General features: G+C 42.1%; 2 protein-coding genes across 3 annotated transcripts in view; both read right to left on the bottom strand.

The window, feature by feature from the left end:
• Positions 1 to 3,099, bottom strand: part of CRISPLD2 (cysteine rich secretory protein LCCL domain containing 2) — a 46,356-nt gene extending 43,257 nt beyond the window's left edge. Inside the window, exon 1 of the mRNA XM_083752991.1 lies at positions 2,488 to 3,099. The gene's annotated coding sequence lies outside the window, so the exon portion shown is untranslated. The remainder of the gene's footprint in view (positions 1 to 2,487) is intronic.
• Positions 3,100 to 17,424: 14,325 nt separating this feature from the next.
• USP10 (ubiquitin specific peptidase 10) overlaps positions 17,425 to 26,714 on the bottom strand; it is a 34,727-nt gene continuing 25,437 nt past the window's right edge. For both annotated transcript variants that reach the window (XM_083752964.1, XM_083752965.1), the window contains exons 11-14: positions 22,797 to 22,962; positions 20,731 to 20,875; positions 19,643 to 19,708; positions 17,425 to 18,524 (exon numbers count right to left, since the gene is read on the bottom strand). In XM_083752964.1, coding sequence (XP_083609090.1) covers positions 18,337 to 18,524; positions 19,643 to 19,708; positions 20,731 to 20,875; positions 22,797 to 22,962 — 565 coding nt within the window. In that variant the 3' untranslated portion in view covers positions 17,425 to 18,336. The remainder of the gene's footprint in view (positions 18,525 to 19,642; positions 19,709 to 20,730; positions 20,876 to 22,796; positions 22,963 to 26,714) is intronic.

Raw genomic sequence — 26,714 nt, 5'->3', positions numbered from 1 at the left:
GGGTTAAAGCCTCAGCGCCTAGGACTTGCCGATCGAAAGGTCGGCGGTTCGAATCCCTGCGGCGGGGTGCGCTCCCGCTGCTCAGTCCCAGCGCCTGCCAACCTAGCAGTTCGAAAGCACCTCCGGGTGCAAGTAGATAAATAGGGACCGCTTACCAGCGGGAAGGTAAACGGCGTTTCCGTGTGTGGCTCTGGCTCGCCAGAGCAGCGATGTCACGCTGGCCACGTGACCCGGAAGTGTCTCCGGACAGCGCTGGCCCCTGGCCTCTTAAGTGAGATGGGCGCACAACCCCAGAGTCTGTCAAGACTGGCCCATACGGGCAGGGGTACCTTTACCTTTTACCTAAACATGCATAGCCCTGGATTAGTACAGAGCAGTCCTATACATGTCTACCCAGAAGTACCGTTTAATGGAACTTACTCTCAGGTAAGTATTTACAGGATAGCAGCCTAAGTCGTGCGAATCTGCTGAAGACTGCCATCTGCCATGGGTTCCTAATAGAAAGAGCATGATGGAAAATGAGGAGTTTCAGAAGGGCTGAATAGATGGAAGCAAGCCTGTTAGGATGTGCCAGCTTTAGAATGAATGATGCTGCTTTAATATAACTTGTAAGCAGCTTGCTATTTCACACAATAGCAGCTTGTTTAAGGCAGGCAGTGCAGAACCTGTTGGACTTCATCAGCCCCAGCCCAGAAGATTCATAGCTCAGTGGAAAAGCCTCTGTCTTGCATGCAGAAGGTCTCAGGTTCTATCCCCCAATGGCATCTCCAGGTAGGGCTGAGAGAGTCCTCCTGCCTGAAAACCTGGAGAGTTGCTGCCAGTCCGTGTAGACACTACTGAGTTAGATGGACTAATGATCTGACTCAGTGTAAGACTATGTTGTATGGTCCTATCATAAAGGGAGCTGGAGTCCAACAACATCTGTGCAGCCACAGGTTCCCCCCATTCCTGATTAAAAAAACAACAACTCATCCAACATCTAGACAGGTAAATACATTATTGCTGAGAACCAGTGTGGTGTATTAGGAACCGGGAGATCTAAGTTCAAATCCTCAGTCATCTAGGAATACTGGTCCAGTCACTGTTTCTACCTCCTCTGAGGTAGCTCAGAGTGGTGTTGTGAGGAAGAAATGGGAGAGGGGAAGAACTATGTCCAGTATCTTAACTGGGAGGAAAGATGGGGTTTAAATATCAGAATAAATTAAGATAACTATCCAATATTTTCCAACAATTATTCAAATTACTACATCTTGGGTCTATTGGTACTCAAGTCAGGAGTTTTTAAATGAGCTAATGTGGGAGGAAGAGAAAGTAGGTTGTATGCAATGCTGTCCCTACTCAGAGTGACCCATTGAAGTTAATGGGCATGACTAATTTTAGGTGTATTGATTGCAGCAAGCCTACAATCAAGCACAATGTAAATTCTTTACATCTTCACTGAAGCATTTACTAGCAGGCAACGCATGGAACAAAGGCTATCCATGCGTAAGATGAGGAGAGGTGAAGATTGCACCAGATGCTCTGCTGTGTTCCATAAAACATTGAGCAAAAATGATCTGGTTCAGGAGACAGACATACCAAGGACTCAGCCCTTGTGAGGGAGCAAGTATATAGCCTAGCAGACACAATGTTGGCTTTTGGACTGGGTTCAAGTCATAAGTGGAGAAATATGAGCCTGTCAGTCACACTCTTTCAGTTTGCATAGAGCTGGCATGGATGGATGTGGATGCATGTGAGTTCCATTTAATAAATAAACTCAGGCACCTTTTCGTTTAAAAAAATACACACAGCTATAAAACAAAGTGGAAAGAGAACTAAATTTCAGCTCAATCTAATAATAATAATTGCACTTGTATGCCACTTTCTTTAAAAAATAAATAAATTCTCAAAGGATGTACCTAGAGCCAGTATGGTGCAGTGGTTAGAGCATTTGACTTAGACCTGGCAGACCAGGGTTCAAGTCTCCACTTAGTCATGAAGCTGAACCTCACAGGGTTGTTGTGGGGATTAAGTGAGGAGGGGAAGAACCATGTATACCTCCTTGAGCTCCTTGGAAGAAAAGGTGGGACATAAATGCAAATTTTAAAAAAACCAAGTCCTCTTTGGAGTAGACCCATTGAAATTAATGGACCCAAGTTATTGGTGTCCATTCATTTCAATGGGGCTAGCTCTAACTTAAGTTGGATGCAATCCAAACAGCAGGCTGAAAATGCAAGCAAATAAAAGCATTACACACAAAAAGAAGACACAAAAATAAAAGCACAGAGCCAAAATGGACAAAACTACCCCATCCCTCTGAGGAAGCAGATGAGGGGAAGGAGTCCCGATTCACTGGCTATAAATCTCCAGAGCCCCTGAGACTGATCTCTAAGGATCAGGCTTAGAATTCTCACTTAAAATGCTACGCCCTCTGGATTCTCTAGGGGCAAGAACACCGATTGTAAAAAAATAAAAATGCTTTTTTAAAGGAAGAAAATCGGCACTCACCTTTGCAAAATATGAAGGAGGAGGGGGAAAGAGACCCTCTTTGTTATATTTACTCCTCTGGAACCTGCGGGTGGCGAAGTCTCTTTTTTCAAGTATTAGGAGAGGCGGACAGACGAGATGCGGGAAGAAGAGTGTGTACTCCTTCTCTCTCCCAGGACCTCAGAGCAACTGTGGCAGAGCAATGTCTGGTCTCTTGCTTTATACCATCCTGTCTTTCCTCCTCCTCCTCCTCCTCCTCCTCCTCCCCCCCACTTCCCACCCCTTATGACAAGATACGAGTGAATCATTTCTCTTTCCCTGGAAGATGCGCTTCCTTAGAAGAAGCATCTGAGCCTCTGCAGGAGAGAAGGGGCTTTGCACTGAAGGGGAAGTTCAACAGATTTGACTGAAACTCCCTCCATCAAAAAACAAAACAGAAAACCGCCTCTCCTCTCTTCCCATCCCCGCAATCTTCCCTGAAAATAACCTAACGTGTGAAGTTAAAAGGAGACGGTTAAGGCAGCTGAATAATCGCTGCCAGATTTTTTTACTGCAATCCTTTCTCCAAAAGTGTTGCACTTGCCCCAACAAACAGCGCCAGGCAGAAGCGTAGACAGGAGCAATCCATTTTGGTAACCAGAGTGAAATGGGCAAGCTGGCTAGACGTCTCCTCCTGCCTGAGAAAGTGGATTGGCGAGATAAGGGGGCGAGGGAGGGACCTTAGACCGGGAGCGAGCGAGCGAGCGAGCGAGCTTCGGGCTTGTGGTGTTTACTTTGCCCGTGTTTTACTAGAATCCCCAGATCCATCCATCACGCGGACCCAGGCGCAAAAGCGCTCGGAGTCCAGGAATTGGTTTTAAGCAGCAAAACTGGATGTGGGAACTCACAGTTCTGAGTTCTCCAGCAATTTTATTTTTATTTTAATCTACTTCTGGCTAGTCCGAACTATCTTCATTCCAGCAGGGCAATTTTAGGGCGGGAAGAAATTGGGTGGAAAGCATCCTGAGATCTGCGGGTAGATCCCCGATCTGCCTGCCCCTGCCTTCACTTTCAGGGGAAGGCACGAACCGACCTCTTTGGCCGGAGTGGCTGCTGCATTGGCTGCGCGCCTCCTCCCTACAAATGCTCATGGCGTTTCTGCAGGCGCTGCTTCCCTCCGGTTCTGAGATGCTGCTATGGCTGCCCTCGGCTCCGAAACGCGGTTTCCCCACTGCCCAGGCAGGCTGACTGGCGGCGCTGCTGGGAGTCTCCTTTCCGAAGCTGCGAGTGGTTGACCGGGTGAAGGAGCATAGGAACATGAGACGCTGCCTTATACCGAACCAGACCATTGGTTCAGCTAGCTCAGATGTTGAGTGCACTGGCTGGCAGCAGCTCTCTTTCAGAGGAGACTTTCCCAGCTCTCCCTGCATGGAGATGCTATGGGGGATTGCACCAGGGGGTCTGCATGAGACAGAGATGCTCTCCCTTCCCATACCTCTTGCCTTTGCAACCTCACTGGTGTACTTAGTTGAGATGTAATGAGCTATTCCATCTGCAGTCAAGGTCACTTCCAGACAATCTGTTCATTGAGCATTTGCTCCGATCGGCTTAGGACATTTCCAGCCTGTCACTGTTTTTTAAGATGTGATGCAATCACATGCCAGCAAGTTTAGTTTATGCAATTACAGTTGATTGGGAGGTCTTGCACAGTAAACTGCAGGAAGTGAAGTGATGGGGAAATGCATTGCAAAGCATGAATACAAAAACACAAGAAGAGCCTGCTGGATCGCACCACCTCTGGGAAGCTCACATCAGGGTCTGGCCACAACAGCGCTCTGCCCCCTGTGATTCCCAGCAGCTGGTACCCAGAAGGATACTATCTCTGACAATGGAAACAGAACATAGCCATCATGGTGGCGCTGTGGTCTAAACCACTGAGCCTCTTGGGCTTGCCGATCAGAAGGTTGGCGGTTCGAATCCCCATGGCGGGGTGAGCTCTGTTGCTCGGTCCCAGCTCCTGCCAACCTAGCAGTTCAAAAGCACACCAAAAAGTGCAAGTAGATAAATAGGTACTGCTCCAGCAGGAAGGTAAACGGTGTTTCCGTGCGCTGCTCTGGTTTCAGTGTTCCATTGCAACAGAAGCAGCTTAATCATGCTGGTTACATGACCCAGAAAAACTGTCTGTGGACAGACACCGGTTCCCTTGGTCTGTAAAGCGAGATGAGCACCGGAACCCCAGAGTCGTCTGTGACTGGACTTAACTGTCAAGGGTCCTTTACCTTTACCTTTTATCGCTTTGATGCACTGTTGTCTAACTTTCTCACAAAGAAATCAGAGTAACTGCTCGTTAAATAGCCAAAACACAATACAGAATTTCACAAGGCACTGTAGAATGCTTTCCCTATTGCCCATTGTGAAACACCATCCATCTGTTGTTTCAGGTGTCTTATAAAGACATTTATTTTTCCACAGGATTTCCCTGTAGTGGATGAGATTGGATGCTGCTATTACTGCAATTCTGTTTTCACCTGTTTTTAAAATACTATTTTAAATGTTTTAAATCTCTCCTTTTACAATACGTGATTGCTTTTTAGATGTATGTTTGTCTTCTTCTCAGAGACTTTAAAATAGCAAGCAGTTTAGAAACGCGAAGGAAGGGAGGAAGGTTAATTCCATGCTCTTGTGCAACAAACATACTCCCACTCCCACCCATTTTTTGTGTGATCAGGAAGGTGTGGAATAATAATTGCTTGACACAGCTTATCAGCTTCCTACAAACAAATCAGCATGTGTAGCCTAAACTTCCTGCAAACTTTGTGCAAACAGATCAGGATGTTTGCTCTATCAATAATCAATGTGGAAGTGATTTGAGTCCTGATTAGGTGGTTGTTGTTGTTTTGCATCAGCCTCTGAATCTCTTGTCCATTTCTTTTAGAGTACCTGGGCATGCTGCAGAATGCAGTGCCAGTGAGACCGCAACCCACATTCTTTTCTCCCTCCCAGATTGACTCATTTGAGATAAACAGGGCAAGCCACTGCCTAAGTTGCCACAAACCTTCAAGAAACATGCAAGTGTCATAAGCCATGAAAGGAGTGTATGATGCAAAAAGTAATCAGAAAAAACCTGAGCCCAAGAAATTGGAATGTTCATTGACCATGTTTCCAAAGAGGCAGCTTCCTGTACCATGAAGAACATTAGGGGGAGCTCTGATGCTATACTCAAGAGCTGTCCCACTTGAGGAAAAAATGATATTTATTATTACTTTATCAAAAAGGATCGATTGTTTCACTGTCATTCAGATTCCAAGACAGTATGTCTAGAAAAAGATTGTAAGACTACACATTGAAATATTTGATTGATTGATTGATTGATTGATTGATTGATTGCTAGCAGCTTGGCTACTCCAAAGTATTTTTATTAGGACCAGGTTTTATTAGGCAGGTTAAGATGACGACTTATGCAGAGCTGGCCAAATTAACAGGAAGAATACGAGACCAGGATGAACAATTTATTGGGGGGGGGGGAAACCAAGTACATTTATTAGGACCAAACAAAAGGTCAAGAAATAGTGAGCAAGCTTTCGTGATTTCCAGGACAAATGACGAAGCGTTCTAGAGAACAGGACTAAATGAACCATTGGTTGGACTAAATGAGCCATTGGTTTGATGCATCAGACTCTGTCTGTGTTCTTATGAAGAACTCACAAGGTGGCTCACTATTTTGGAGACAGGTAGGAACAACTCATAATAAAGCTCTTTCCCAGTGGTGGATTTGGGGCCTTCAAAAAGTGTACTAGACTGGTCAAGAATGGAAGAAGACCCCTGTTGGATCAGAGAGAATGGTTCATCTATCTCAGTCTTTGGTCCTCCTTGCTGGTAGAAGCAGCAATATCTGGAAGGCCCATCCAGTCTGGCCACCTGCTTCATACAGTGGTTAAGCATTACCTCCACAATCAGCATATGAAAGCCACTACTCCTTTGTGCTGTTGTTCTCCAACAACTGGTATTCAGTAATACATTTCCTCTGGCCGTGGAAGTTCCATTAGGGATCGTCATGACTAATGGTCATCTGCAGACGTCTTCTCCATGAATTTGTCTGTGATACCCCTTTGATACCATTCTAAACTACAGGCTATCACTTGGCAGCAAATTCTTTAAATCAACTGTATGTTCTATGATGTAGAGAAGAGGTGGGCAGAAGGGAGACTGGGAACTACTATCTCTAGATGATTTGCAGTAGATTAGCAGAGGTGTCAGACTCCCAGTTGTCTACCAAAGGCAACAACTGATCTTCCAATGTCATGTATGTCACAGAGGTGTCACAAAAGCCTCAGCACTTCCTGTCGCAGGTTCCATGCTATGGAACAGAGGCACCCTTGCTTTTGACTTTTAGGTGTCTTTGGAATACATTTTTACACTGACAAGTCTTTGTAGCAGTTTAATTGTTAATTTTTTAGCAGTCACTCTAATGCTTCTCTATCATTTTTAACAGTGTTTTATATTTTAGGGTTGATATTTTATGATATGGTGGTACAGAAACACTTTAATAAACAAGCAAATCAGTGCCCTTTTGTATTCTAAGTTGGACAAACAGGACATTTGCTACAGGGGAAAAAATCAATAGACACAAATCTGCCATCAGAAATGGCAAAATCCAAAAACCTATGGGAGATCATTGCATCCTCCCAGGACAATCTAATGGACATTAAAGTGGTCATTCTGGAACAAAGGGACTTCACAGGAAGACTGGAACATAAAATGAGTGCATTACAATTCACCAACATGTGTCTATCACTTCTAGATTGAACTGGGACAATGGATTTTCATCACAAAGCAGGAGTTAATTGACTCACCAATGCCAAGATGTCTGTACTGGCAATACAACTGCTTTTTGACAATGGTCACAGGGTTAATAATACAATTATCACTGTTTGCACTTGTTCCTTAAGACCTCACAGTTTTCAGTTCAGCTATGTGGGTCTGTTCTTGCAACTGAAGATTATATTATGCATTCTATGGAGTCTACAGAAGCTTATGCTAAGCTTTAAGGTTCTTAATTCATTGTTTTCACAACAAACTCACCTGACCGCCCCTCAGGAAACAGATATATTTGGTGAGCGTTTTGCTCTGTGCATAAGGTCTCGCTTCAGATACTTTTCATGGGATAAATAGGGAAGGTGAACAGCAGCACACAGGCTAAACTGATTGCCAAAGCCATAGCCACCACTGAAGGGGAAGGGCTCAGAAGGTCCCAGTTTCAATCCCCAAAGGCATCTCCAGGTAGGGTTGCAAAGAGACTCCTGACTGAATTCCTGGTGAGCTACTGCCAGTCAGTGCAGACAATACTGGCCTAGATGGGCCTGACATGGTATAAGACAGCTGCCTATGCTCCTAAGTTCCACTGCTGAGCTGTGATGTCAGTGGATCAGTGTGGAAAAATTGTGGACAAGAGAGGTTAATGATCCCCTGCCCCACTGATCACCCACCCTTCCACGTTTTGCAAGTGGATGGAGATGACAGGTCAGTAGAGGGGGGCGGGGGGAGTTGCTATATTACTTTGCTGTGCAGTGAGTAAAGGAACCCCCTTTTTCAATGTGCAACGTGGAAATTACGCAAGTTCCAAGACTGAAGGTCAGGTCTCCTGAATGTGAGCCACTGAACCACTACAGAGTTCTGTTGATTCCAAAAACCATTCAATGGATTTCTTTACCAAAAAAGCTGAGTCAGAAGATGGTTGGCCAAAAAGAGAACTAAGGTGTTTTCCGTTATTATTTTTTTAAAGGAAAAATAAATCAGTTACTGGCAGACACATAATTAATACGCCATAAATTTTGCTCCCTAATCCACTTTTTGGACAGAGCTCTAAAGCCACACAAAGCTTTGATGTGAAACCTTAGCAAAAGGGACAAGGGCGGGGGATTTTGAATTAGGAGAGTGTATACACATCAAGGGAGGATCCCCCAAAAGAACCATCTAATAGAACTTTTTAAAACCCAGGAAAGCTCACTCTTCAATAAGAAGGAAATAGGGACGGGGGGAGGGGAGTATTTTCAAGAACAGCATGTATAATCCAGAGTCATGCATGCTGTTGCATCTAGTGACAGTCATTGAAGTTGAATGTTGGAAGATTCAGGGTGGACAAAATAAAAGACTTCTTTGCACAGCATATAGTTAACTATGGAACTCACTGCCACTGGAGACAGTGACAGCCTCCAACTTGCATGGCTTTAAAAGAAGATTGGACAAATTCAAGGAGGATAAAGCTATCAATGGTTACTGAATACTAGGTGCTAGGAGTCAAAGCTGGATAGAGAAGTGTTGCGCTTAGCTCCTGCTTTTTGAACTTCCCACAGGACACTGGACTAGTGTGGCAGGCATTTCTTAAGCTCTAATGTAAAACATGGCTGCTGAGAGGCTGACAGAAATCCAGAGCAGTAAGTGCATTGGATAGGATTTCAGACCTAGGTCACTTTCTCACAGCCTCACCTAGAAAACCACCAGGATCTCATCCATATCATATATTTAAAGCATTATGATACCACTTTAAACAGTCATGGCTTCCCCCAAAGAATTCAGGTCACTAGTTTGTTAAGAGTGCTGAGACCCCTATTATCCTCACAGAACTACAACTTCCAGAGTTTCCTGTGAAGATGGATTAACTGTTAAGCCACCCTGGGAATTGTAGCTCTGGGAGGGAAACAGGGGTCTCCTAACAACTTTTGGCACCTTTTACAAAATTATGGCTCACATAATTCTTTGGGAGAAACCAGGACTGTTTGAAGTGGCATCATACTGCTTTAAAAATGTGGAGTAACTGTGGGCCTAGTGGTTTCATTAAAAAAGGTAAAGGTCAAGTACTCCTGACAATTAAGTCCAGTCGCAGGCGACTCTGGGGTTGCTGTGCTCATCTCGCTTCACAGGCTGAGGGAGCCAGTGTTTGTCCGCAGACAGTTTTTCCAGGTCATTTGGCTAGCATAACTAAGCCACCTCTGGCACAACGGAACACTGAAACCAGAGCAGCGCACGGAAACACCGTTTACCTTCCTGCTGGAGCAGTACCTATTTATCTACTTGCACTTTTTGGTGTGCTTTTGAACTGCTAGGTTGGCAGGAGCTGGGACTGAGCAACGGGAGCTCACCCCGCCATGGGGATTCGAACTGATCGGCAAGCCCAAAAGGTTCAGTGGTTTAGACCACAGCACCACCCGCATACCTGGCTTCATAGACAGGGCTAAGTATTCGGCTCAATCACTGCAAATTTCCAAAGGAGCTCTGCTCATTGTGTACCATACTGCAGAGGCCCAACTGGCCTCAGCTAGAAGCCAGACATCTAGTGTTGCAGCTCCCATGCTGTGGAATGCTCTTCCAGCAGAGATCTGGTAGGAGCCTCACTTTTTATTTCCAGGAGTCGCCTGCAGGCTTTTTTTTTATGCTGGCAGGCCTTTGCAGCTATAAAAACATTCTGATTAGTCTGTTACTTTAATGATGCCTTTGTTCTGTGTTAAAGGCTTTTATATATACCAATTGTCGTATAGCACCCTGATATTTTCTGCGAGGATGGTCTATAAATACTTCTATAAAGTGTTTATTAAATGAAATAAGTAAGCATTGAAATTCTTTCAAAAATGATGAATGTGATCTGGGTAGTCTTTCCTGCAGAAGATAAACATGACTACAGGAGTTCATGCTCTAGTGATATCAAATCTGGACTACTACAATGCATCCTAAATATGGGGCTGCCCTTGAAAAGTCAAGACATTTCACACGGTCCAAAATGCAACCATGACAAGGGTGGGGGCTGATTCTTCCTTTATCCAGAACTCTACTTAGGAGTATATTGATTGTATGAGGTATTAAGGGACGGGTAGCACTTCTGGTGAGGGACAGGTTGCGCTCCTTTTGGAGTAGTTTGTCCACCTTCGGTCCCCACCCTACACTCAGCTCTCACCTGTGTCTCCTTGAAGCTGTCGGCATGTGACAGCAGCCACATCCCAGGAAACAGCTTTGACTGGCTAAATGTAGGTGAGGGTAGCCAATGGGCCTCAAATCCTTAGTGAGTGAGGGATTTTCCCTGCATGCAAAGGCAGGCTCCATCAGACTGGGCAGACCAATAGTAGGGCCAATGGTCAAGAAGGCGGTTTCTGCATGTGCCATAGGGGCAGATGGGGCTCGTCAACCTGGGAAAGTAGCCCATCTAGGAGAAGAAAAACTCTGATCCTAAACCTCCACTGCCTTGCCAGCTATACTCATAAGTGAGAAAGGCTTCTGGAGTAAACCTCAAGGAAAAGTCCATACCCGCTGCCTTGTGGGACATCTTCAGAAGAAAGGGCTAAGGAGTAAACCCTACCTGCTTTCCTTTGGACCACATCAGCGAGGCTGAGAGGGGAGTCTTGTTGTCTGGGCAGCCAATATACACTGTCCAGGGCTTGCACCTAACACAGCAAAAACAATGCGGGAGGCAGCAGTTACGAGCTTCCAGTCTCCGCAGGCACAGCAGGCCCTGTGGTTCTCCAACAGGTTGACTTCACCCCTAGAGTAGCACTCCTTTGTCTCTCAAGACAGACAGGTGCCAACAACACAGGAGACCCACCAAACCTCTTGTCTCTTACTGTTTAAAGCTTTCCAGTGAGCACTGTTTTTACATTTCTGAAAAACATAGCTAAATTCTCTCTACCCTCAGCACAAGCGAGAGATCCAGGATGCTGAGGGGGGAGATCAGAAGCAGAGAAAATACTGTCTGTTTATATATTTATTAGGAAGTTGCATATTGTAATTTTGAACAGGTAATGCTGCATTTCTATAACATTTGGTATTTAGTGTTTTAGTTTCCCATTCATCACTTAAGAGATTTTTAAATATATATCAAGCAGTATAAAAGTGGTCTAAATAATAATAAGATGGGACACCAACCTCCCTTCCATTCTGGACAGAAGAGAGGTGCAAAGAGCTTTTCTCTGTGAGCAAACATGGCGATGGTTGGTGCAGGCACCTTTATTCATTGTTGGGGTGGCATGCCAGCATCATTTTGTGGTCCTTTTTCTCTGGTCTTTAAAGGCAGCAGCCATGTTGTTACGCTACACCCCTATCATCACCATTTTGTGCTATGCCACACACAGAGAGAAGCCATTTTATGGTGATCCCTGTACTATGCCCTTTCTCAGAAATAAGCCCACCTGGAATCTCACCACAGCGGGGGGGGGGGGAGCATTCTCATTTGGGGTCTGCATATTACAAAACCCAGACTTTAATAGTGAGTCAAACCAGTTATTCTTGGCCTGAAATCTAGACAGGAACACTGGGAGCTGTCATATACTGAGTCAGGCCATTGGGTCCATCTAGCTCAGATGGCTTGTGTTATACAGGGGACTCCTAAAGATGCCAGGGATTGAACCTAGGACCTTCTGCATGCAAAGCAGATGCTCTACTGCTGAGCTACAGCCTTTCCCTGACACCGAAGAATAACTGTAATACAATACTTTCCCCATCTTTTGCACAGGCAGTCAGTTACAGAGTTCTTTTAAGACAACACACTGTTTGTTCCAAAGCAAAGAATGTGGTGCCATGAAGCCCACACTAAAATCAAAATTGTGGTTAGATGATAACGATGTTGTGCGATGTTGTGCGTTACTCAATGGAGCTGGTTAGTTCCTGTAAGTGCCTGAATTGCTACTTGGCAACCGGGGCATATTGCATGATCCTTGATGAAAAACCCAATTAAGCCACTCAGTCCTGACAGGATTTCAACACTTGTTTTTCATAGGATTACATGGCAGAAGTATTCTGTTAAGAAAGTTCTTAAGTTATCTTTGCTTTGTGCCAGCACGGTATCTTGTTTCAGTTCTCAGTTAATGTGGCCCATTCAAAAGTGATAGAACCCAAATCCAATTAGTTAACAAACGTCAATACACAAAACCACGCTCTCAAGTTTTCACTTTAGACAGGATGTTTCATTTGTAAACCACGCAATTCCTTCCCTCTTTCACAATTTCCTTCCAATCTAATGCATCATAAAGGAGCCCTCTTCAGATAATGTCTCCTTTACAGCCTGCACTAGAGATTCCTCGTAAAAGTAAACATAGCAATTAAAATCCAAGAGGATCGTTAAAAACATACATGCAATTAGAAGGGCAAGTATTGCAGAAGAAGAGGCCCATACTTGTCATTTCTTAGCAAAGGTGTACAACTTTCTCATAAAGGTGAAGTAAAAAGAACAAGATAATTGTTGGCCAATATTTCAGAAGGAGCTGTCCTTTGGAAATGACCATAAAACACAACAACTAATAGACACAAGTCCAAATAAATGGTCAAGGTTTCTTTAGCTAGAGTCTGACCTGACAGGAAATATATACAGATGATGGGAGGAAATATATAAGGTTCCTGACAGGATATAGGGATTATGGTGGAGAATGAAACTGTTGACTCAGTGTGCAGCAGCAAGCTCAATTCCATGCTAGGGATCATTAGGGAAAAGGTCCTGAAATAAAAATACCAATATTTTAATGTTTTCCCCAAAATCTATGGTGATGTCATCCTTGGAGTACTGTGTTAATAATTCTAGTCATCACATTTCACAAAGGATATGGCAGATCTGGAAAGTGACAAAAACAGCATCTAAAATAATCCAGAGACTGGGGCAACTCCTCTGAGGAAGGATTGCATAATTTGGGATTATTTAGTTTGTGAAAAACTAAAAGGGACTACTTTATTACATGAGCAATGTTCCACAGGATTTGATATTTTCATTTATATATATTGATTTGAAATAAGTGAAGCATTCTATATCCATCCACCACGCTGATGAAGAATTCTACAAAACAGTAGTCAATATCAAGAATTACTGTTCAGTGTTGGACATGATTGTTGAATACACAAAGCTTCACAGCTTGTCTTCCACCGTACAAAGTTTGGTACCTCGCTTCCTTTAAAGATTTTCAGAGACTTTGAGACTAAAAATTTCAATTTGAACTTTTTATGATTTGAAGGAATTCTATCTATTATGTATGTATATGGTCATCGTGTTGCCTAGACATTGTTGACGTTCTCTTTGCAACACAGGGGTTTTGTTTGGATACTTCAGACTGATCAAGCAGGTCTTCCTAGGTGTGACTGTAGGTATACCAAAGCTGTAAATACTCTTGGTGGTGGGCTCTGAAGGCTTAACCCAAGTCTTCCTAACATATGAAGACAAGTTCATGCTTTTGGAACATCAAGATCAAGCTTCCTCAACCTCGGCCCTCCAGATGCTTTTGGCCTACAACTCCCATGATCCCTAGCTAGCAGGACCAGTGGTCAGGGATGATGGGAATTGTAGTCTCAAAACATCTGGAGGGCCGAGGTTGAGGAAGCTGTTACATGTACTTGCAGTCCTTGCAGACTTGGCCCCAGTGGAGTGCTAACACTCTAGCTTCTAAACTTCCACTTAGTGACTGTCAGAGCATCATTTTCAAATCTATAAAGCCATAAGGCTTGCTCTTCTATGTGAAGTTGCATTGATGCCAAATGAGACCATTGGCCCATCTAGCCAAGTGCTGCCTCCTCTGACAGCAAGTCCTTCAGTGTTGAGAAAGTACAATAGGGCCAAGTACACTAGCACAGTGTACTTGTGGGTTCTTAACAGCTACATGCTCTACCCAACTTTTTAGGATACAATTTAGGTTGGTTTTCACAGTCATCAGTGGCTTAAGACCAGACTACTTCAAAAACAACCTATTCCCACTGAAGCTATCTAGGTGTCAATATCTGCCTTTTCTCTGGGTCCCACCAATCTTAGAGAGGAAGTGAGTGATGAAGACGAGGCTTTTTCAGCAGTGGTAGATGATATCTTTAACTTTTTCCAAACTTTTTTTCTTTTTCATACCAAGAAAACCCTCATTTGCCCAGGACTTTGTGAAATATTTAATACTAGTGTTTTATTCTTATTTATGACACTTCTATCCCATTTTTCCTCCAAGGAGTTCAAGTAGGCATACATGGTTCTTCAAGTCCTCATTTTTATTTGCACAACCTTGTGAGATAGGTTAGGCTGAGTGTGACTGGCCCAAGATTACCCAGTGAGCTTGATGGCTGAGTGAGGATTTGAACCCTGATCTCAGGTCCTAGGTCCAGCACTCTAACCACTATACTGCTCTGGCTCTTATTTTTTTGTGCTAGTATTTTAATCTAGTGTTCTGCTGCAATACTGTTTTTTTCTGCACTTGAAGGGATTGAGACTAAATGAACTTTTAGGTCCTTTCCAGGTGTATGTATGACTATAGGCAAAGCCCTATTTAATTATGGATTTTATGGCCCATGGCTTTTAAAAATTGCAATAGCATTTTTTGTAAGTGACTCCGAGAGTACTGAATAGCCTGATGGCAGTAGCTGCTGTCCACCCTTAAATAAAGGTATTCTCTGTAGGCACAGTCCACATTTGAAATCCTTTCCTCTAGAAAATTTGACTTAAAGAAGAGTAGCTGTGCAATACATTTCATTTTGGAGCAAGGCTAAATGGGGTGGTTCCAAATATTTTGATTTCCTGTTTCTACTATTTTAAGGATAGCAGTAGCTAAAATTCAAACGAGAGATAAAGTGCTGAATTTGATTCCGATGAGAGGTAAAACTTAAGATAATGATCCAAGATTAGGACCACAACGGAGTAACACAGAAAGCCAACCAAAAATGGAGGGTTGCATTCAATGTTAGTCCTACTCAGAGGAGATTCTTTGAACTAATGGACACAACTAACCCAACTTCATTAACTTAAATGGTATTTACACCAAGTAGGACTTGGACACAACAGTTTTTCCATGCAGGAAGCCAGTTCATTCTACATTTTGATCCAGTTAAAATACAGACAAAATTAGGGCTTACAAGATGGGAGTAAACATAGGCAATATAGGATGGATCAAGGACAAAGAGAAGAGATGTACATAGGTCACTGCTTTATGCTGAGTCAAACTATTGGTCTATCTAGCTCAGCATTGTCAACATTGACCAACAACAGTTTCTCCGGTGTTTCAGGCAAGTGTCTTTCCCAGGGATAGTCAATCTTTTTATACCTACCACCCACTAATGTATCTTTCTTGATGGTAAAATTTCGTTACTGCCCAGCAGTGTTTGACAGGAGGATTCAGCTTGTGCCATAGAACCCCCTAATACCCACCTAGAATCCTGAAATGCCCTCTAGTGGGCAGTAGGGACTAGGCTGACAAACCCTGGTCTTTCCAAACCCTACCTTGGACTCAGCTACATTTGTAAAGATGAAGCGCTTTATATGCATTATAGCACTAGGACACCACATGGTGCTGTGGAGTCCTATTTTTTGCCAAGCGAACTTTTAAGTTTACATGTTGAACTGAATCGCTGGAGATGCCAGGACTAAACAACCTTCTGCATACAAGGCAGATAAGACGTGCTACCTTTTCAAAATAGGATGACTGTGCCAAATTTTTGAGAGAGATTATTATCCTGGAACAGCAAAGGATGCCAGAGGTGTTCTGGTGTAACAGATCTCCAAGCTGCTAGTCTGCTATTTTTGTTTCTGAAATGTACAGAATCATAAAAGCTGTGGTTTGTTCATTTAACAAAATGTATATACTGCTTAATCAATTCTAACCTCTACATGGTTTACATAGCTATTTTTAAAATAAAAAATATTAAAATTTGTAATTACAACTAACACAGAAGGCATATTTTTATAAACTTATGCATTTTATTGCACACTATTTTGAGTGGAAATGGAGTAACTGAATAGAGAGAGGTACGAAGGCACAAAAGTATGAGAAATTTAGTAACCGAGGGCCACAGGAGTATGTCCCATGAAGCAATACAAGGGGAGTCCCCTGCCTTTGCAACACCTTCAAGATATTATAAATTTATAAATTATTATAAATTAACAGACATTGCCCTCCACCCAGGTCTTCAAGTTTACATTTTCCTCTGGGTGGTAGAGATAGGGAAAATAAATATTCTAAGAATTTACAACAGGAAGCGCTACTGAAGCTCAAAGATTTCTTAACTCCCTTCTGGCAAAAGGATTTGAAATATAAAAACAATGAAGAGGTGAGTTAACACAGCTTGGAAGTACAGGACTCTTGACGTGGCATGGTGTCCTCCCCAGAAATCATATTGTGCTTGCTAATTATTGTAGGCCAGAATTATCCTAAGTACAAGTTGAGTAATGTGTCATATGGAAGGAGGGGGGGCTGGATGATAGTGACATGTGTATGGAACAATAGAGATGACAGGCTGGCATTGTGGGACAAACGACTCTCCCCACCGCTAAAAACTCCCAAGAACCAACAGCCACTGCAACAAAAGCAGATGCCATTTGCTCTGAAGTCAGAATAGATTCAAGTTGTTAACTGTTGATGGTCTGTGTTGGGAGAGGAGAAAATAAAAACCTTTTTTAAATGGCAGAACTTCATAAATGGCCTTCGATGTTACTGGCTTACAGAACTTCTACCTACTGTACTCATTTGTGTGGCACATGGACAGCCTGAAAGAACAAATGGTTAACTTTGGTAGTTTACAAAAGCTTTTTGTGTTGTTGCCTTACAAACTTTCCAATTCAAAAGGCAATCAAGTTGAAACGTCATTTGCAAGCTTGGATTGTGAGACTTTAGAAAGTGGTCTGATCCCTGCTGGATCAGACCAAAGGTTGATCTAGTCTAGCATCCTATTCAGATGTTTCACAGGTGCCCCAAAGGGAACCCTCCCCAAACCCTCCCCCAGGCATACAGCTTTTGAACATCCATTTAGTTTACTTGGTATAATAGCCATTGACAGAACTACACCAAATGGATTTGTCTAATGTCCTTTTAAACCCATTTGATTGGAGATGAAAGTGAAGCCAGTCAGGAAGTACAAAACTGGTATTTCTCAGTTTTGTCTTTGGCACCCCACCAGGAGACTTGGCTTTGCAGCTTTTCCTGTTCATTTGAATGTCTCTGTTGCTTTCAGCTGTGCCCCGTGGTCAAAGAACACTCTCAGAGCTTTAAATCAACTTTGTGACTTTTTTTTATTGATGGGCGACAACTTTATACTCCTAGATATCACTAGACTGTGTACACTTAGGAACTCAACATTATAGGAGAGCGGACAGCAAAATTAAACAAAGCAGACTGAAAAAAATATCAACTTTCATTATTTTGCCCATTTTTTGTTTTAAAATCCCATGTACACAGAAGCATAAATGCAGTTTTGAAATCTCTTAATAGCAATAAAGTTACAATCACCCATCTATATAGACTAACATTTTAACTCAAAAGTATTTTGATCTGCAATGTGTACTTAAGCAGTTTCTCATCGCACAATTATTAAAATGTGTATTTTTCCCTATCAGGAACCGGCAACTCTGTATATTATACTTTTTTTGTAGAGTATTTTCTTTTAAAGGAGGACCATTTTTTCCTTGATAGACACTGGCTCATTTTTACCATTTATCAAAAAACTAGTGGGGGAGGATTAGAGAGGATTTTTTTTTTAGTTTTTTTATTTAAGTAAAGATAAAACATTTTCACAGAAATCTACAAGTTCTGTTGCTGGTGCAGGGCTGCTTCTACTATGCAATTAGAAAGTGGGAATCAGTTGCAAATCCCCCGTTTTAATAATCTCTTAGGATTCAGCATTAGCGCAAAAGAAGAAGAAGAAATACTTTGTGTGTGATTCGTGAGACTGAGTCTTTCAAACCCTAATGACTTCATTCAGCAAAGTCAATAAGCCAACACCAACTAGGCTGTTCACAAACCTCAAAAAGGTAGTCTTCTCTTTCGCTCTATCCCATAGTTGCAAGGGGAAGGAAGAGAGAAGGAAAAGAATTCATTGAGGGGAGGAAGAGAAATAAGGGTTAGAGAGAGTTGGCGTTCTAGAAAGCAGGTAATCTGGCAAACACAGCAGAAAAACGGGGAGTTTTCAAAGCAGGTCAACTCGGCGGTAGTACAGGAGGTAGGCTGTGCGCTCAGCAGACGGCTTCACCACCTGGTACTGATTAATCACTTTGACAGCCTGGTCATCTATGCGCAACCAGCCATTGAGACCAATCTGGAAGACGTCTGTAGTGTAATGTCCACCAGTTGCACTGTTTCCATGATGGTAGACAACTGTCAAAAAACCAAAACCAAACAACTAATAAGACAACAGGGAAGGAAGCAACATTAACAAGTTTCAATGGATGCTGGCTTGTCCAAATGTTTGTCAACTTATGCGGAGGGATGGAGCTCCACAAATATCAGTTTGCTTTATTAGCCAGATGATTACACCTTGCCACACAAAGACCAGAACCCTTGGGCATGAGAAAAGGGGCCATTGGGCTAGCACAAAATGTCAGAAATAGTGGGAGATACTGATTTTTTTTATGCTCTTCAAACCTCAACTCAAGTGTAAGAAAACTCCATCTCTCTCCCAAACTTACTTGTCAGAGGGCTTAAGAAAACAGGAGTCTCACCTGAAATTCATTCAGTAATTTTGGAGAATATTAAAAATGGGGGAGAGATAAAACTCTGACTCTTTTAGTTTAGACTGCTTGGGAGAGATTGGTTTGTTTGCTGAACTTCTGCAATCACTAAAATTGTGCAGCAAAACAACCAACAACTAAATGCAAGCTTTTTGAAAGCAGCAGGTTACTTCCCTCCCCAATTTCAATACTTTGCAAGCAACTATCTCTCAATCCACAGTCGCAATCACAGTCAGTACTGACTCAAGTACTAAATTCCACAAGGTTGACTGCACATTTGGCTGCCATCAACTGACAGATCTGAGTACAGTGGTACCTCGGGTTACATACGCTTCAGGTTACAGATTCCGCTAACTCAGAAATAGTACCTCAGGTTAAGAACTTTGCTTCAGGATGAGAACAGAAATCGTGCTCCGGCGGCGCGCCAGCAGAGGGAGGCCCCATTAGCTAAAGTGGTGCTTCAGGTTAAGAACAGTTTCAGGTTAAAAACGGACCTCCGGAACGAATTAAGTACTTAACCTGAGGTACCACTGTAATGTGGAGTAACACTGAATAACTTTCTTAATTTGAATAATATGGAGTGGTTGCAGAATATCATCTTTGTTGAACTGGCATTCTTGGATTAAGGCACACAACAGGGAACTTTTAAAAAAAAGAATTAATTTTAGAAGTGCATATGCTTGATCTGAGAGGACTGCCAATATTTTAAAACAGCAAGAGCCCTTGTGACAAAATAAATTACATTTGAGAGAAATGAGCACATACCTGCAAAGAGCCGGTAGGTTCTTTGGCCTTTAAATATCTTACTTTTGACCCCCGGAGACAGCAGCTCTGAAAAAGCAAACAGAATTTCAAGTGAATTACTGTCTTTAGTATTATCGGATTACTTCCGCCTCTCTTTTACCCACATTTAACGAACCAAAGAGCCTGCACCCACTGCAAGGAACAAAAGAACTACTGAAAGCTGAGCCTGTTAACAATAGCTCTTCTATTGCACTGCGACGGCTCAGGATGTATGGCCATCCTCCCTGAGGAGATATAAGCTTCTCACTGATCTTTGCCAATGAGGGCTTCCTTTTGTCAGATATCTGGCCAAGATTTGGGTATGACACACAAGAGTAAATGGCAAGCAATAAGTTTTATAGTACATTGGTGCAAAGATCTTTATTTTTAGGTCTTTTATTTTATTTTTTAAAAAGAAATGTTTATACATTAGGATGTGAGATTAAGTAACTTCAGAGATTGTTGTTATTTCAAGGAGTTAAATCACAGCATTCCAAACCTTGGAATGAGAGAAAAAGATAGCAAAATTGTTAAAACAGCATCAGTTTGAGAGAAACAGTAGTATTCTGGTACCATGTCCTGTCAGCACAAGGATTTCTGCTTGCCTAACAGGATGCCACCCCTCCAGCTCCATGTGCCCCACATCCTCCCCAAATCTGTCCCATGGGGCTGGGGAAACATCCTGAACAGATTGAGGGGGAAAAACATTCAATTGCACAAGCAAGAATTCTTAAGCTGATGGAACCTTAGCACTACACTGAAGTCCACCCAAGTGCTGCAAGATTGTGGTGATTAAATTCTGAGGAAGAAATAGTCATGTGCTGATTTATGAAGACTGTGGAACTAACATACAGCAAGCTTTTTAAGATAAAGAAATATACTGAAAATGACACTGGAGATATTTGGCGTTAAACTCAGCTCAATCTGGGCTGCTTAACCAGTTCTGAAGATATACACTGATCCTGAAATCCCTAAACAGGCTCACCCCACCCCAAAAGCATAAGCAACAATAATCTCTTTCTGTAAAACAAACAAACAAAAAACCCAGATGCTTTGTTCAGAAGATGTACCTTTACTTATTTCCAGGTCAACAGGATATTCAATATTTTTTATGAGCTTCTGGCACCCCCCAGTTTTTTCATAGACAAATCGTTTGAGGTGTAGGACAAGGACTGGCGGGAGTTCTTCAAGTGTCACTCTTCGACTGATCTCCACCTAGCATGGTGAAAGCAGAATTTTTGTTGGACCTCAAATCTCTGCTAGTCACCAATTAAGCTTATTTCCGCAGAATCAGAAGTGGAAATTACTGAAATCAGTTTAATACACACACAAACACCTCTTCCTTCAATTTTTAGGCACTGCCAGACTAACAGATGAGGGATTTCCACCCCAGGGGGAGCAGAGTAATGTTTCTGGTGATGTACAACATTTAAAGTCACCTGCCTATATATATCTACTTTCATAGGCATGAAGGCTTTCACTGCAGAAAGCACTTGGTGGACAAATTTTGGTTCAAAAATTATTTTCAGTTCAGCTCTTCGACTCCAGTTCTGCACACTACTCCTATGAGCTAATGATCACATATTTAATCAGCTTTTGTTAATGACTGGTGCAAAGTGCAAAAGGAGATTTTGTTCATAAATATGTTAGAGAAAACTATTTTTTTAAATGCAATACGAGATGTTTGCAATCTTCCCAGACTAGACACTAAAATATAAACCAGACCAGACTAGCACCTCAAGTGAACACCCATTTCTTCTAGAAGCCATAATTGAACATTTGGGTTGTCAAGTAAAGAGGAGACTAAAACCATATATGTACCAAAACCAAGAAGTGAGTGGCTAGCCAAACAAAATTCGTGTGGCAAGCCCTGAGAAGTTTGCACTGCAAGTTTTCAAGGAGGTCTCTCAGACAACCAAAGAAATGTTCTGCCACTTTCACTCCCACACATCATGTCAGACATAAAATCCAGACGGGCTGCGTTTGCCTACACATAATTTCAGGGCAACATGCTTCTCACCCTTTCTTCAGGTTGTTGCCCTCTCCTCCCAATGTCTAAGCACTGTGGTAAAGCCTACTCTTTTCTATCTTGTAGAGAACCACTCTGTTTACAAAGATGGTGTGTGCTTCCTACATTAAGGCTAGTTAAATAACCCATCTCTGATTCTATCAAAGCATCATCTGACGACGAGAGCACTGCAGTGGAAAAATACAACTAGGCACATCGTTCTATTAACTATTGAAAAAATCAGGACAAAAGCACTGCATTTTTACTCATCTGCATGGCTTGACATCACAAAAAATGTAAAAGAAACCATTTTAATACAATAATATTTGTGATTTCAGCATCTACTGAAGACATTTTACTTCCAACAGGCCTTCCCAGAAAAGTAATCTTGGCATGGTCACTGTTAAAATTACATTGCATTGTTCCAAAATTCACAGGTTTATATTCAATTATTAATAGTCTCTTTTATTTCTGTTTTGTACATTGCTTGGGGTTCTTTGGAATGCAAGATAAATTGAGAAAGTATGCAAATTAATTACATAAATCAGCTAAGCACTAGGTCATTCTAGAGCACTAAATTCCACAAGACTCTCATTAGGAACAGACTGGGGGGAAATCACTTTGGTTGCAAAAAGCAGTTCACTGAATAAGCTTTTAAAATGAATCAGCATAGCAATATTTATGCTACACAGACATAATAAAGACCAGTCACAAACAACCCAGCTAACATATAAAAGGGAAGAAGCACAAAGGTAGACTGGAGTTGTTGTCTGGTTCCTGGTTCCCTTCTACTGCCCCATTAGTTTGTCCCGATAAGGCAGTGTTCAATCAGCCACAGATGTGAGACTCTAGGCTTTATGGATGCATAGCACATTTTGCACTTATGAATGTGCCCAAGGGACAGAATGTGTCTTGACTGCACAGGGTCCAAGGGCCAGTACCTAGCATTACCAGTTGAAAGGATGTCAGGTAACAGGATTTGAAAGGATGTCAGGTAACAGGATTAAGGACTTCTTCCTGAAATCTTTGAGAATTGCTGTCAGTCAACACAGACAATATTAATCACCCACATAATGATTAATGGTAATGTTTGACTTCAAAAGTGTACCCAGTCGTTAAATAACTTACCTCCTGCTTGGTTTTTGTGGTATAACCCTGAACAGACTCTCTTGCCACCAAGCTTTCCAGAGCATCTTGAACTGTGCGTATCTTATCAGACTGGATATCCAACTGCAGAGTAAAAAATGGCTGCAGAGTGGCAGACTCCTTCGAACTTTGTTGGTAAACCACAGATCTAAAGAAATGAGTTAGAAGTTGCACTTGTGAAAACTGTTCAAAATTTAATTCTGGAATGACTGATGGCGAGACTGCCAACACATACCTTCACATATATCTTCCTGAAACCCATATAAAAATGTCTCATGGCCAAACTCAGTAGGCAGGCTTAAAATGAGGCCCTTGTGTTACAAAGTCCTGCCAGATTTTGACAGATATAAAGACATATGGTTAAAGTAATGACCAGATTCAGTATCCAGAAATTGAATATGTCATGTTTTATGCAGAAATGAAATACAGTTTAAAGATGTGTCCCCTGCAAGGCATGGGGAGGAAAGAATAGTACTTCTTTCAGTTACTGACCCATCCTCCTAGCTTAAACACAATACTTTCCTTTCTCCTCCTCTTCTTTAAAAACATAATTAGGACTGAATGCGAAATAGCCACATACAGGACTTCCATTCTCATGTCCAATTGTTTTTCAAATTTACAGTCCACTGAAAGATACCAACACATCCAGATTCTTAAAACAATTGTATTCAATTTGCTTAAGCTTATTCATGAATACTGAATGTGAAAAGCTAAATAAAACTGTTACTTTGGTTCACACATAACCCCAGGTTCTCTTTAATACTGGCACCCAGTCACCTCTTTATACAGTAGCATCTTTATTTTAAGGAAAGAATAAGGTCTTTCTTGGACGATGTGAAGCTCTCATAATGGCAAGGTTGATGTTTGTAAGAGACAACTTGTCCCACCCATTACATGAGAGCCACTTTGGGATACCTTTCTCATCAAGAACTAACATGCTGTTTATTCAGAGGCTTCTTCAAGTCAGAATGAGACCACACTTAATCCAGATAATATTTCAGGTTAGCATTTTGCAGCGGTATTTTTCCACAACACACAAAAACATCAATAAAACTGCAATGTTTGGTGAAGAGTCCAGGAGCATGGCACACTCTCATTCTTTCTTTAAACTGCTGCCCACCAGGAATAAAGACTAGCATCAAAATTTTATTTGTTTAAGTGAGGGTATATCCAGCTACAAATTTATACCAGCTATAGATATTCAACGGTTATAGTTTCCCTTCATCCTGGGAATTTAAATCAGAAGTCTGGAATAATGACCAACAGCTACTCAGAATTCTTCTGACCTGTGCAAAGATCTACATGGCTTGATTACAGAAAACAAACAAACCATTCACCTTAATATAATGGCTAAAATAATTTGGGAAATAACTTTATTAACTAAGCTAGCTTATCAAATAAGAGCAATGAAGAATCATCATCACAATACTGTCTTAGAAAGATGAAGCAGTTTCATTAATTTCTTAAACAAGAAGAACATTAACTACATACAACCTTATAACTCTTTTCCATCAATATATAATACATTTTCACTATATCCACCCTGAAACTATCAAGACTGACCAACACATCAACATCCACCACAGCAACCAAGTTTTTCTAGCTTATACATTATGGACTAACAGAATAACGGAAAATCTCTATCAATCTCTCCCTCTGGCTGTCTTATCTCTATTAGTGCATCCACAACTTCTAAATGTTTTCTTTCAGTTCTTTTAAAAACAAAACATAAGCATGTACTAGCAATACCAGCAATAATGCAATGATGAAAATTATCTTGACTTTCTGAAATTGCTACCATGCAGGTTGTTTCTGAAAATAAAAAAAATACACCTGGATTTGTGGTGTTGCCTCTGAAAAATGATCAGAAACTACAGCTATTGCAGAAGGTTGCAGCCACATTTATTGGAGCATATTACATCCATGCTATTATGTGCTGAGTTTTTAATTTCCAAGCCCAATTCAAAGTAATTCTGCCTGGTCATTGAATTCACTGGGGTGGGGGGGCTCCGCTCCATGTCCTACCAGAAACCGGTGTTTAGTGAACACACCAAAATTCTACAAAGCGATCCTAACTATAGGAGTCACTGACAGGTATTTTCTCCATGAACTTGTGTAATCCACCTCTAAAGCCATTAAACTAGTGGCCATCGCCACATCTTGTGCCAATGAATTCTGGAACCTGGATGAAGTATTTCATTCTAACCACTCTAAATCTACTGCCTATTAATTTCATTTGTTGAGCTTGAGTTCTAATAGAAGGGGGGAAGAGACCATCTCTACGTATTTACTTTCTTGAGACCAAATGTAATTTATAAACCTCTCATGTCCCCTGCCACAATTTTTAGTTCTTTTTTCTATACTAAAAATCCACCACAGCACAGCACTTTTCAACTACTGCTCTTAAGGGCAAAGTCCACACAAAGGCACATACATGAGTGAAGCATGATAATTATAAGTACATTTTGGCATGAAAAGTTCAGATATATGCAAATTTGGATTTTAATGCATTCTTATTATTTCTTTGCAATAAACAAGGTACTCATGAAGGCAATCAAGAGCCAAAAACATGATGGGGGAGGAAGTACTAATCTACATTTTTGTGTGGGACGGAAAATACAACTATTTCTAGAGCTTATGTTTGGTAAACTACTATTAGACCATTCCTATCTCCGCTGCTGGCCTCACAAGAGAAAGCTTTCCAACATCCTAACGTGGGATCTTGTTTCTGCGGTGACCTACTTAGTATAGTGAGTAGGACAGGCGTGGCAGAAAGCAGACTACACATGTGGGACTAGAGATTTGTGGTTCTCCCATTCAGCAAAAAGAAGAAAACAGGAATCCCTCAGTTTCATCTTGCTTCTTTTGGATGTCAACAGAGGACAATGTGCTCGCCATTAATAATTGTTACCAGATTAAACATACAAAGAAGTCGTCTCAGAAATATGTAGGGCTGGTTCTTCCGAGTTCCTGTCACCAAGGAATGGAAATGAAGGTACGTTCTTTGCGGCAGAACCAGCTTATAGGAATCTCTCTATATCAACTTTTGGGGTGTACCTTAATGAACAACACGTTTTATATTTATGAACACTAAGCTTCTACAGTGGAACCTCTATTGCAACCATAATCCGTTCTGGAGGTCTGTCTGGTGGTCGAAAAGGAGCGCTGGGAGAGGCGCCATTGTACGCAGGCGGTGATGGCCTGCTTCTGCGCATGTGCGAATGGTGATGGCCGCTTCTGCACATGCGCAAACAGCAGCAAACCCGACCGTAAGAAGAGGTGGTGGTAAGTAGAGGTTGGACTGCACTTATGGTGGCATACATTGATTTTGTCCATTTCCCCTCACCCATAAACATGATCCTGACATTCTTGTTGTTGTTTAGTCGTGTCCGACTCTTCGTGACCCCATGGACCAGAGCACGCCAGGCACTTCTGTCTTCCACTGCCTCCCGCAGTTTGATCAAACTCATGCTGGTAGCTTCGAGAACACTATCCAACCATCTTGAGAGCCAGTGTGGTGTAGTGGTTAAGTCTCATAATCTGGGGAACTGGGTTCGTGTCTCCGCTCCTCCACATGCAGCTGCTGGGTGACCTTGGGCCAGTCACACTTCTTTGAAGTCTCTCAGCCCCACTCACCTCACAGAGTGTTTGTTGTGGGGGAGGAAGGGAAAGGAGAATGTTAGCCGCTTTGAGACTCCTGAAGGGGAGTAAAAGGCGGGACATCAAATCCAAACTCTTCTTCTTCTTCTCTTCATCTTGTCCTCTGTCGTCCCCTTCTCCTTGTGCCCTCCATCTTTCCCAACATTAGGGTCTTTTCCAGGAAGTCTTCTATTTCCAGGGAGTCTTCTCATGAGGTGGCCAAAGTACTGGAGCCTCAGCTTCACGATCTGTCCTTCCAGT

Source organism: Podarcis gaigeae (assembly GCF_964106915.1).
Source record: "Podarcis gaigeae genome assembly, chromosome: 8".
Classification (NCBI taxonomy): domain Eukaryota; kingdom Metazoa; phylum Chordata; class Lepidosauria; order Squamata; family Lacertidae; genus Podarcis; species Podarcis gaigeae.
This window is presented reverse-complemented; position numbering and strand designations above follow the sequence as displayed.